General features: G+C 36.8%; 1 protein-coding gene and 1 pseudogene across 1 annotated transcript; both read left to right on the forward strand.

Annotated features, from left to right (window-relative positions):
• Window positions 1–763: 763 nt before the first annotated feature.
• LOC123211516 (importin subunit beta-1-like) lies at window positions 764–5,213 on the forward strand. Its single transcript, XM_044630291.1, has 3 exons — window positions 764–1,025; window positions 1,833–4,258; window positions 4,349–5,213. The coding sequence occupies exons 2-3, from the start codon at window positions 1,839–1,841 to the stop codon at window positions 4,545–4,547; spliced, it is 2,619 nt and encodes an 872-aa protein (XP_044486226.1). The 5' UTR covers window positions 764–1,025; window positions 1,833–1,838; the 3' UTR covers window positions 4,548–5,213.
• A 1,144-nt stretch (window positions 5,214–6,357) lies between these two features.
• LOC123210822 lies at window positions 6,358–9,614 on the forward strand (annotated as a pseudogene).
• Window positions 9,615–12,756: the final 3,142 nt, after the last annotated feature.

Raw genomic sequence — 12,756 nt, forward strand, 5'->3', positions numbered from 1 at the left:
TTGCGTTGGCTCTCCCTTTTGACTTATCTTTCCTTGTCGATCAAATCTTAAATACCAAATAACCTAATTTCCTCTAAAGAAGATGGAACCGTCTTTGTCAGATTGTCTTCATTTCGAACGAAGACGATTTCATCTTTGTCCGAAATGAAGACACTTGGACATCTTCATCCGAAATAAAGACTCTGATAAAGATGATTTCTTTTTCGTCGGAGAAAATCATGTTTTCTTGTGTTTAGGAATTGATCGACAGAAAGAGATAAGTTGGAAAGGAAAGACAAACCCTAAGAGGGAAATTCTAATTTTTTGAACTTTTGATAAATAAAAATTGTGAGATTTTCAAACTAAGAGGAGTAAATATAATAAAATTTTAGTTTTTAAAATTTTTTTATTAAAGGAAGACTTTACTTTTAACTCTAACTAAGTTTTTAAATGAATAAATATGATTTTAAACTTTTTAAATCTCATATATATAACTTAAAAAATGTATCAAAACTTAAGTGGAAAATAGTCCTTTTTGGCCTTTGTTCTCATCATACTGACAGTGGAAGGGCTCCAATCCGTCCCTGCTTGATACATGTTCTCTTTTCAGAGTCCCGGTCGAACACTTTAATCCAGTCTAGAAAATAAATCACAGCCGTAATATTAACCGTGATGACAACAATTTCACTTCAATCCCACCGACCATTAAAGCGCGTGACCAAGTTTAACCAATGAAATCATCCTCTTCACATATCGAGTCTCTCAGCATGCGGGCTCTTAACTTCTGTTTAGCACGAAATTTATCCACGCGCCAACGCTCTGAAAACTCCTCGTGGCCCATTCCGCAAGCCAATTATAAAATCCAGATAGTCTTACAACAGTTATTATATTTTTTTTTGAATCAAATTCTCTTAGCATTCCAGCGGCAGCTTGCATCTGCTTTTTCTAGTCACTCTGCTAGGGTTTCGGAGTAGCCGCTTCCTTTTATTCCTCTCAGATAGATCGCTCACTCGCTGTGTTTTTCCGAGTCAACTCATCAACTCGGTGTAAGTATCCTTGATCTCGAAGTTTTGATTTTTGCACCTGGTTAGTTATACCTACATATATATTTTAGATCAAAGTAAGTTTATTTTAGTTTTTTGGTTTAATTTTTAGTAAATTAGTTTTGTTTTGTATGAATACCCAGAAATAACTAGGAAAATAGTTGCAAACTAAGTTGGTTATGTTTTTGGGATCAGAATGAGTTTGACTTGAGTTTCGACTATCGGTTTAGTGTCTAATTAATTGGTGTGCTATTGGGAGCTGAGAATTTTAAATTGAATGAAGATGAATGAATGGTAGTAACGTCCTGATTTGTAATTGTTACAATTGCGGCAGTGAAATCTATATAAGTTCAACTGACGGTTGGCGAAGTTGACCTTTCACAGTCCGTACAACAAGAAAAAAACACAAATTCAATGTTTCCTGTTTGATTTGTTAGACAGTGCAAAGATGATAGCCAATTGGGTTTTGTGATTTTCATTTACTTGGCATTGAAATAAGAAATCTGAACTCACAAACTGAGATTAATTTGATTTTCTGGTTTTGTGAAGTTGAGCTTTTGCAATTTGAAAAGAACGGAAAGAGAAGCTTGGAGTGTTTACTTCACTCTCTGGCTTCCAGCATAAATTTCACTTTAGGGAAGAAATGTAGTATAATTTTATAGCTCTATACATGGTATTATATTCCCTTATGCTGTATAGAAGACTAGTGTTCTTAATATATGTTTCATCATGTGAATCTAATGCTAGGAATTCATATGATATTTTACATGTATTTTTTTTATTCTAATTGATCTAATGTGTTGACTTCAGATTTTAATGGCTGCGGAAGTCACTCAAATCCTTTTAAATGCACAAGCAGTTGATGGCACTGTCCGGAAGCAAGCTGAGGAAAACCTAAAACAGTTCCAGGAGCAAAATCTTCCTGCCTTTTTACTTGCCCTTGCTGGGGAATTGGCTAATGATGAGAAGCCTGTTGAGAGTCGTAAATTAGCGGGTTTGATCCTCAAGAATGCATTGGATGCCAAAGAACAACACCGGAAGTTTGAGCTTGTGCAAAGATGGTTGTCCTTGGATCCCTCTTCAAAGGCCCAGATTAAATCATTCTTACTAAAGACTCTGTCTTCTCCGGCACATGATGCACGGTCAACAGTGTCGCAAGTCATTGCGAAGGTAGCGGGCGTTGAATTGCCCCATAAGCAGTGGCCTGAGCTACTTGGATCTCTTTTGTCAAATATTCATCAGCTTCCAGCTCACACCAAGCAGGCCACTCTTGAAACTCTTGGGTATATCTGTGAAGAAGTTTCCTCAGATGCAGTAGATCAGGATCATGTAAATAGGATACTTACAGCTGTAGTTCAGGGTATGAGCAATTCTGAGAGCAACAATGATGTGAGGCTTGCTGCTACACGAGCATTGTATAATGCTCTTGGTTTTGCTCAGGCAAATTTCTCTAATGAAATGGAACGTGACTACATCATGAGAGTTGTCTGTGAGGCTACTCTTTCTCCTGACGTGAAGATTAGACAGGCAGCTTTTGAGTGTTTGGTTGCCATTTCGTCAACCTACTATGAGAAACTGGCTCCATACATTCAGGATATTTTCAACATCACAGCAAAGGCTGTGAGGGAAGATGTGGAACCAGTAGCTTTACAAGCGATTGAATTCTGGAGTTCAATATGTGATGAGGAAATAGATATATTGGAAGAATATGGAGGTGATTTTGGTGGGGATTCTGATTTTCCATGCTTTTACTTTATTAAGCAAGCACTCCCTGCTCTGGTTCCCATGTTATTGGAGATGCTACTTAAGCAGGAAGAGGATCAGGATCAGGATGAAGGGGCATGGAATATTGCAATGGCTGGAGGCACATGCTTGGGTTTGGTTGCTCGGACAGTTGGAGATGATATTGTCCCGCTTGTTATGCCATTTGTTGAAGAAAACATAATGAAACCAGATTGGAGGCAAAGAGAGGCTGCAACATATGCATTTGGTTCCATTTTGGAAGGCCCACATCCTGAGAAGCTTGTAACTCTTGTTGACACCGCTTTGAATTTCATGCTTACTGCCCTTATGAAAGATCCAAATAACCAAGTGAAGGACACTACTGCTTGGACTCTTGGAAGAATGTTTGAATTTCTTCACGGGTCAACTTTGGAGACACCTATAATTACGCAAGCTAATTGCCAACAGATCATTAATGTTCTGCTTCAGAGCATGAAAGATGTTCCAAATGTTGCCGAGAAAGCCTGTGGTGCTCTTTATTTCCTGGCCCAAGGTTATGAGGATGCAGGATCATCATTTTCCTCTCTAACTCCCTTTTTCCAGGAAATTGTTCAGGCTCTTCTTACTGCAACACACCGGGAAGATGCTGGAGAATCACGCCTCCGAACAGCAGCCTATGAAACTCTGAACGAAGTTGTAAGGTGTTCTACTGACGAAACAGCTCCAATGGTGGTGCAACTAGTTCCACTTATTATGATGGAGCTCCACCAAACTCTCGAGGGACAAAAACTCTCTTCTGATGAGAGGGAGAAGCAAAATGAAATACAAGGCCTTCTTTGTGGCTGCTTGCAGGTCATCATACAGAAGCTAGGATCAAATGAGCAAACGAAGTATATCTTCATGCAGTATGCGGACCAGATGATGGGCCTCTTCTTAAGAGTATTTTCTGTTCAAAGTGCCACTGCTCATGAGGAGGCTATGCTCGTCATTGGAGCTCTTGCCTATGTAACAGGTCCAGATTTTGCAAAATACATGCCGGAGTTTTACAAGTTTTTGGAAATGGGACTACAAAATTTTGAGGATTACCAAGTTTGTGCCATCACAGTAGGTGTAGTGGGGGATATATGCAGGGCTCTAGAGGAAAAAATATTGCCCTATTGTGATGGGATTATGACTCAGCTCCTCAAAGATTTGTCAAGCAATCAGTTACACAGATCTGTGAAGCCTCCAATTTTTTCATGCTTTGGCGATGTTGCTTTGGCAATTGGTGAGAGCTTTGAGAAGTACTTGATGTATGCTATGCCCATGCTTCAGAGTGCAGCTGAGCTATCTGTTCACACATCAGGCGTTGATGAAGATATGATGGAGTACACTAACTCTTTGAGAAATGGAATCCTGGAGGCATACTCGGGCATCTTTCAAGGTTTTAAGGGTTCTCCAAAGACCCAACTATTGATGCCCTATGCTCCTCATATTGTTCAATTCTTAGATGGTTTGTACATGGAGAAAGACATGTAAGGATTACTGGAATCGTTACTCTCCGTTTACTTTCTGAATTTTAAATTTATATTGACAATGCAGAAATGTTTCTTTGTTTTCTTTAGGGATGAGGTGGTGACTAAGACAGCAATCGGGGTTCTTGGAGATCTAGCAGATACCCTGGGTCGTAATGCAGGTCCCTTGTTTCAGCAATCTGTGTCAAGCAAAGGATTTCTAAATGAATGTTTATCAGCTGAAGATCATATGATTAAGGAATCTGCTGAATGGGCCAAATTGGCCATCAATAAAGCAATTTCTTTTTGAGGGAAAGTGCTACTGCATATATTCTACTACTTGCATGCATTTGGGTGTGTTGAGTTGGGTCTTGGATTTGCATACCCTTAGTCAGGTCATCACCATTTTTGGCCACAAATGTCTCAGTTGGGCTGTCAGTATTTCACTACGGCAGGATGGAATATTTCCCTTTCAATTTCTTCATTTAATTGTTTTACTTTTCCATGGAAGCAGTTGGCACTGATGACTTCATATCTGTCTGCTGACTGTGGAAGAAATAGATGGACTTTTTTACAAATGTGAAGAAATGGAACAACTAGAATTGGGAGGATTTAGATAGGATAGATTCCAATCACACCCTGCCGGTGTTGTCTACAATGGCCAACAGTTCATGAAGTGAATGGTGTTGAAATTTTGGTTTAGGAATTGGGGCACTTTTAGCTGCAGCGGTTAAAAAAAAAAAAATCACATTCCTTTCCCCTTTCTTTTCGTTTCTCCGAAATTCGGAGTCTTAAAAAGGATTGCATTGTTACATGTCAACAATTGTCACAGAGTTCTTCTCTTGCCATTTGTACTCATTCTGTATACTTGCTCTTAATGTGGTATTGGGGGGAGCCACATAATGTTGGGGTATTCGGATCATGCATTTGTCATAATTCATCATATGATTATATTTAATATACATTTTGAGTTTCATTTTGGTCTCATGTATGTGCAAATGCAGTCTCTTTTAGTCCAGCTAGAGCTTCAGCTCGTTGAAGGGTTGATTTAAACTTGGTTTGAATCATGATGTTTAACTCAAATTTAAGCTTGTTTGAGCAGGTATATTGATTGGTTTAAGTTTGATTTGAATCCATAATTCTCAGTTCAAGTCAGTGTATAGTGTTATTAAAGGGTTGCTGGTTGGATAAACAGTTTTACTAATGAGTAGGATTCGAGCCGAGATTTTGAGATGAAGCTCTAACTTAAGTTTATTTAAGCGACATGTGAAATCTGAGTTTGAGCCGGCTCCAATTGCAGTCGTCAAACTACTGTCTAACCAAAATTGGAGCAATCTTTAACTTAGCGGAAAGGCCCAAAAAATTGGAATCAAAGATCAGCGGAGCGACGGCGACGGTTTTTGATTTCACGGGACTCCCTTAGAATTCTAATATAAATTAGGCCAGAGGATTTATTCTACACCACACACCTACCCAACGCACCCCAACACCCACCCCCCCCCCCCCCCCCCCCCCAAAAAAAAATTCTGTATACTTTTCTTTCTCTAAACTTTCAAAAATTAAAAATTCCTTTATAACCCAAGTTTTACAAATTGACAATTCTCTCTTAGGGTTTAGTTTTCAGATTTCTGATATCATTGCCAACGGTCATTCACTCCCAAAGTTTCCTTTTTCCCCGTGGTCTCTTTTTACTCAGTTGAACGCTCGATTGATATCCAACAAAATGTGAGAGATAAAAACAAAGATTCTGTCTTTGTCTAAGAAGATGAAGATACTGTTTTTGTTTGAGAAGACGAAAAGCTTCGTCTTTTCAACGAAGCTCTTTGTCTTCCACGCTGACTGAGTAGAGAGAGATCACTGAATAGAAAGAAAGCTTTGGAAAGGAGTGGTTGTTGATAATAACACCGGAGATGATGCTAGAGATCTGGAAACTAAACTTTAAAAGAGAATTGTCATTTTTTAAAAATTAGATTAAAAAAAAAATTTTAGTTTTTAAAGTTTATGAAAGAAAAAAAGACAAAAATTTTAAAGGTCATAGATAGATGAATGAGATTTTTAAAATTAAAGGGTAAAAACTTTAGATTAGTAGATACTTTGCGGTGGACTATAAATTATTTTGAAAGCTACTTGAGCTAAGGAAATTGACGCTGCCCCTTTTTGATCAGTCTCTCTACAGTGCTCAATGCCTAAGTCTAAGGGAAGCGAAGTGTAGTAAATGAATTCCGAACTTATCCAACAGAAATAGTCCACGTAGGCACAACAAAATTGTGATTGCGGTTACCCATTCCTGTGGAGTCGAGACTCCTTCCTCTCACAACGAATGCGAAATAATTCATTCGGTTCCGTTTTAACGAACTCACATATAAATACGTACGGAATCCGACTCTCTCTTTCTCTGCAGAATCTTTGAATTTGAAATCCTAACCCCAAGTTCAAACAAGTCTTAAAGAAATGGCAATAGCTACTTTCTCCCCTTGTTTCTGTTGCACTCGCACTGAGTCAAGTCGACTGACTCGCTTCTCTTTAGTTCATTCTCACAAACTTCCGAGCCGAGTCCGCATCGTCTCCCGTCTGAACTCATCCAACAACTCGGTCTCTCCGACCGAACACAACAGCAACAACGACAGCGACAGTGGCGACAGCAATAGCGAAGCATACGAAGACCATTACAAAGCCTTTTTGCGGAGTCCTCAGACGGGGTCTCCGGTGTTCGTGAAGCTTCCGGAAGATATGACGTGGGCGGGAGGAACAATCAAAAGCAAAAAGGCCATTACACAGGCTTTTAAGACGCTAGCATTGGCTGGAGTGGAGGGCGTGGTGATGGAGGTGTATTGGGGAGTGGTGGAGAAGGATCGTCCGGGGATTTATCACTGGGGAGGTTGTCTTGACTTAGTTGATTTGGCTATCAAATATGGTTTGAAGGTTAGAGTTCTATTCGCCTTTCATGAGAATGGCACTGGTCCTGGCGACCGTAAATGGTAATACACTTTTCTTGATACTTTCAATCAGTAGCATTCATTATGCAATTGATCTTAAAAAGAAATAATTATTTAATTTTAGGATTTTCTTGCAATGCAATCATATTATTTTTCTTGACATAATAGTTTATATTGTGTGGTTTATTTATACGTTAGAGTGCACTACTTAAAATGTTTTACATATGCTCTGTCCGTGTGGGCAAATAACATATTTAAGGACTACTATAGCTCTCATTTGTTTGGTTCTTATTTCTTAATATCCTTTTATTCCTGATGTTACGAGTACCTTAATGTTGTAAGTTGTTAATCTGGGAAGGGTAGCTTTGTTTCTGATTGATATTGTATTCTTTTTGAATATATTAAGTTAGCACCTGCCAATATATCTGTTTTAATGTGCCTACTAGCTTTCTCAGTTGGTTGGGTGTCATGGAGTTGTATAAGACGCCTGGAGATTGAATGCCGCTCATATAGAGGTTTGGTTTAATTTTGTAAGTGTTAAAATAAAATAAAAAAGTAAAATAAATCTAGTTCCAACAGTTTCACTTTGGTTTTCTCATTGGTTTCAAGAAGTATTATGAGATACATCCAAAGATGTTACAGCACTGTGTGTGCTTTTAGGGTTTTGCATATGTTGTCTTTAAATTTATTCATTGATTTTCAGAGTGACGAAAACTACTTGAAGCTTTGGTTCTATTCATTGACTTCTTTAGCCAGGACTAGGTGCCCTCATAATGATATTGAACAATTCCTTCTTTAGTTAATATGAAGTACTTCATCTTCATGCAATTTTCTGCTAATGTAAAGGTAGCCCTGAAGCTTTTTCCTTTTGTGCATTGAAGGATTTCTCTTCCTAAGTGGGTGCTTGAAGAGATTGATAAAGATCCAGATTTAGCATACACTGACAGATTTGGGAGAAGAAGTATGGAGTATATTTCCCTGGGATGTGATTCTCTCCCTGTTCTGCAGGGGCGATCCCCAATCCAAGCATATACAGATTTGATGAGGAACTTTAGAGACACCTTCAGACCTTTTCTTGGTGCTTTTATTACAGTGAGGCCACTTACCATAGTTTGATATATTACTGTGTTTGTCTCAGGTTTGCTTGATGATAATTATTCATTCTACAGGGAATTCAAGTTGGCATGGGTCCTGCTGGTGAACTAAGATATCCTTTGTGCCCTTCTCAGAAGCTAACACGGTTGGTACACACGTGAAATTGGAGAGTTTCAGTGCTATGATAAGGTAGGTGGGAAAGGTTGAGCATTAATTGTTGAACTTACACTGAAATGGTCATTGTACTATTTCATTAGTGTATTTTTGAGTACTAATGTCCTTGGTAGTATTGTTAACCACTGTTGTAATGTGGTTTCTTTTTTATTAATGGAGACAGTATATGCTTGCTTCTCTGAATGCTTGTGCTCGAGAGATGGGGAGGCATGAATGGGGAGATGGAGGTCCTATTCATGCTGGCAATTTGATGCAAGATCCTGAGAAAAATGAGTTTTTCAGAAGCCATGACGGTTCTTGGAATACAGAATTTGGTAATTCTTTCCTTGAGTGGTATTCAGGCATGCTGCTTCTTCATGGAGAAAGATTGTGTAGGGAAGCCGTGGCCATTTTTCGGGGTGCTAGAGTTGATACATCAGCAAAAATTGGTGGAATCCACTGGCATTATGGTACAAAATCTCACCCCTCTGAGCTAGCAGCTGGCTATTACAATACTTCAACCAGAGATGGGTACATGCCAATTGCTCGCATGTTTGCCAGATATGGTTTTACCATGTGTTGCTCGTGTTTTGAAATGCAAGATGAAAATGTGAAACATATCAACCCTCAATGTAGCCCTGAGGGTTTTCTTAGGCAGCTCCTATTAGCTGCGAGGATCTGCGAGGTACCACTTGAAGGTGAAAATTTTGCTACTGATTTAGACAATGGAGCATTTCAACAGATGGTAAAGATGTCAAAGTATTACTCAGATGGTATTAGAATGCCTCCTTTCTCATTCAACTTTGCAAGGTTGGATATAAGCTTGTTCGAACTCAATAACTGGATGCGGTTTACTCATTTCGTGAAGCAATTGTCTGATGCCGTAAGTTTTCGTTCTACGTTAGATTTTACTGGTTATTTACAGCCATCTGCGTCCTCTGCATCAGATGCCATGGAAGTTGAAGTGGCTTCTTCATATTGTTAGGGAAGGAAGATACCATTGGTTGACTGTGTATACCCAATACATAATTCGATGAACTCTCATCTATTGTTGTGAATTGTGTAGTAAAGGTGCCGCATTGTTCTTTTTCCCATGACCCAAGCCTTTGTAGGGACAGACTTTTAAAACCCAAAATCGGTTGAGCCAGTTTGATTGGATCTGATGGTCAGTTTGATTCTGATTGATGATTAAATTTTAAATAGCCATTGGACTGAATCAATCGGCAATTGAATCGCCTAAAAATATTGTGTGTGTGTATTAAGAACCTTTCAAGTGACCATTTGAAGAAATAATAACTCATGTGTCAGTTTATTTATTCAATAAATACGGATAGAATCTTCGATTATTTAAAAAAAAAAAAAAACTCATGGGCCAGCACACCATAGTTTGGCTGGTTAAGAAGTTGGTGTTGTGGTTCCCATTTTCAGCCCCAGTGAAATAATGTCGCTTTGAAACTTTAGACATCATTTCCCAGTCTCTATTTAAATTATACCTAGTTGGGGTGGCGTCCCCGTTTCCTGGATACTTTCTGCAATAAATGCAGATACAATAACTTTTATACGCTATAAGGATCCCAAATGTATTCATCTTCAAGTTCTACATAAAAGAAACATTAAGCCCCGGTAACTTATATTCCTAATAAGTAATGCCAATTTTGAGTTAAAAACTATGGTTTTAGGGTCAAACCGGGTTAACTAATCTGATCCATCACTATAACTTTAACTCAACATAATTAAAATTTTAAAAAATGTTTTTAATTATGATGAAATCAACATGATAATTAAACTAATCTAACTTAATTATTGATTTGTAATTAGACATTATTCATCTGGTTAATTCAATTCAATGACTAAAACTAATTTGAGTTATTATTCAAATAAGATCTTTTACTGATTCAATGTCAGCTCGGTTTGATTCAAATTTTAAAACATTGATTAAAAATCCTTTGTTGATTAAAATTAAAAAATAATAAACAACCTTATTACCTTGAATAAGGTTTAATTTGAATTCAAAAAAAAAAAAAATCCTCAAGTTCTGTGTGTGTATACTCAATTTTGATTTAAAAATAATTTAATTTTAGATTTAATTTAAATTAAGTTAAATTCAAATATTTAGATTAGTACAAACACTGTTTGTTAATTTCAAGTTTGAATAATTAAGATCTAATCCAACTAAATATTCATGTATTATAGAATTTTAATAGCATGACACTGTTGGTTGAAATTAACACTGTCGTTGATGGATTGGAATAGGAGGAGTACTGTTTGTTGTCCCAGAAAAGAAATTAATGGTTAATAAGCAAGGATTCTAATTTGTGTTTAGCTGTCAATTAAGGTTAAGTATTTGTTTAAGTTTACAAAGAAAAAGTTGGGAAGGTTGAGAGGTCAACTTTAATAAGGTGCTGTGACTCTGATGCCCACCATCCAATGAATCATGATTTCAGTGGGGTTCATTTTCTTTGTGATGGGGGGCTGCCTCCCTCTCTCTATAAGAGATGGAGAAAACGCAGAGGATTGACCTTGCGACACCTTTAAGTACTACTGTTGTAGAAATTGACAAGTCGGTCGCTTCTATTTTTTCTTCTAGAGTTGAATTTATAAATAAAAATTTGGCTAACGAGCTAGTTATGAGCCAATATAGTTATTATGGATGATTTATTAATAAATTACATATTATTTTATTTAATAATAAATAAAATAATATAATTTTAATAACTGTCAGATATAATTTATGTTAAATTTTATGGATTGATAAGGTAACTTATGTTAAAATAGATATTACTTTATCAATCTATTAAATTATTCATTTATGACGATACATTGAAGAGACCCAAAATGATGAAAAGTTTTTATAGGCTAGCTTAGCTTGAGCCATGCGTAATGAGATGACATGCAGAAGTTAGTGCAGTTGACTTTGTTAATGGATGCAGCTTTCTTTTGCTTATTCTGCAATGGCATTGAGTAGAACGCAATATGAACAGTACCTTTCTTTTTCTTCCTCCTAACTTCACTATATATGAATCACCAATCACTCCCTTATTTCCACCGTCCATCTCAATTTCTTCCATTTCTAATTCAACAAAATGAGTCGGCCTGGTGTTCAAACTTTCATACTTTTGCTTCTAATCATATCTCTCAATTTTATCTCTTCATCATCTACAAAATCAGGTAATAGAGATTATAACAAGAAGAGGAGGGATAAGGATGATTGTCCTTGCCCCTGTTCTCACAAAATAAGACACGTTCTATTACCTTTTCATTTTGTTATGAGAATTACGTAAAATTTTTATCTCTTATTATGAAGAAAATTTTCTCTTTATACTCTTATCTTTCTTTGCTTCCTCTTTGTTTCTATCATTTAAATATTATTATAACAATAACATTGTTATAAATATTTAAAAATATAATGAATATTTTTATAAATTATGCTAAGAAAGAGACACAACGATCATATATTTATCCCTCTCTCCATTTTAAGAAATCCTTTTCTCTTGTCTCTGTCCTGTTTGGGTGGGAGTTATCTTCCCACGTGGGTGTGCACCTTATTTTTGTCTAAGTAGACATCATATAGTAATGAAGAAGTCTTGAAATTGTACACATTTTCCCAAATTACATGACCTTTTATGCATGTACAGGAAGAAGACTCCTCGTAGGCCACGTTGTTAATGCGAATCCTGAGCCATTCCCAGCAACTGATCAGGTATTTTAAATGCATGTGAAATTACAGTTGCATTTTCCTTTGGTAAATTAACATGAATGTTTAATTTGATTTGAAGGTGAGAAAGATGATGATTGAGCTAAACGCCGTCTTGGAGGATTATGAAAAGCCAGGGCCAAATAAAAACCATCAACCACCAGGCAAAGTTGGTCGCTGAACAACTTTAATGGCTTCTTGATGATTTATAACGGATAATAAATGTTGCTCTTCCTTCCTGCGTGAGAAAGGAAGCTTTGATCTCCGTCTTCAACTCTATTGTATGACTTCATTAAGTTAATTAATGTATGTTTAAGCTGTACTTCTACCATTATCTCCAGGATGATACAGATAATTTATACTGTTACTGTGCTATAAATAAGAGATCTTCTTCTAATCACCTCGTAATAAAGATGTGGCTGGCATGGTTAATTTATGTTGTTCCAGATTTTGCCTAAAAGGTGAATAGCCGTTCGAGATGTTCTTCTTTATTTAATTGCTCTTTTGAATTCATATAATTCTTTTTTTTTTTATAATATTCTTAATTAAACTAATAATTTTATATTCAAATTGAACTCAAATTGGGTGAATGGCTCCATTAACTAATATTAAGTTAAAAAACTCCATAAATAACGACTTGA

Source organism: Mangifera indica, chromosome 3 (genome assembly GCF_011075055.1).
Source record: "Mangifera indica cultivar Alphonso chromosome 3, CATAS_Mindica_2.1, whole genome shotgun sequence".
NCBI classification, from domain to species: Eukaryota; Viridiplantae; Streptophyta; class Magnoliopsida; order Sapindales; family Anacardiaceae; genus Mangifera; species Mangifera indica.

Excerpts from the sequence above, each read along its gene's own strand:
- LOC123211516 (XM_044630291.1), top strand. The coding sequence starts at position 1,839 with ATGGCTGCGGAAGTCACTCAAATCCTTTTAAATGCACAAGCAGTTGAT. Across the intron at positions 4,259-4,348 it reads TTGTACATGGAGAAAGACAT|GGATGAGGTGGTGACTAAGA; the intron begins GTAAGGATTACT and ends TGTTTTCTTTAG.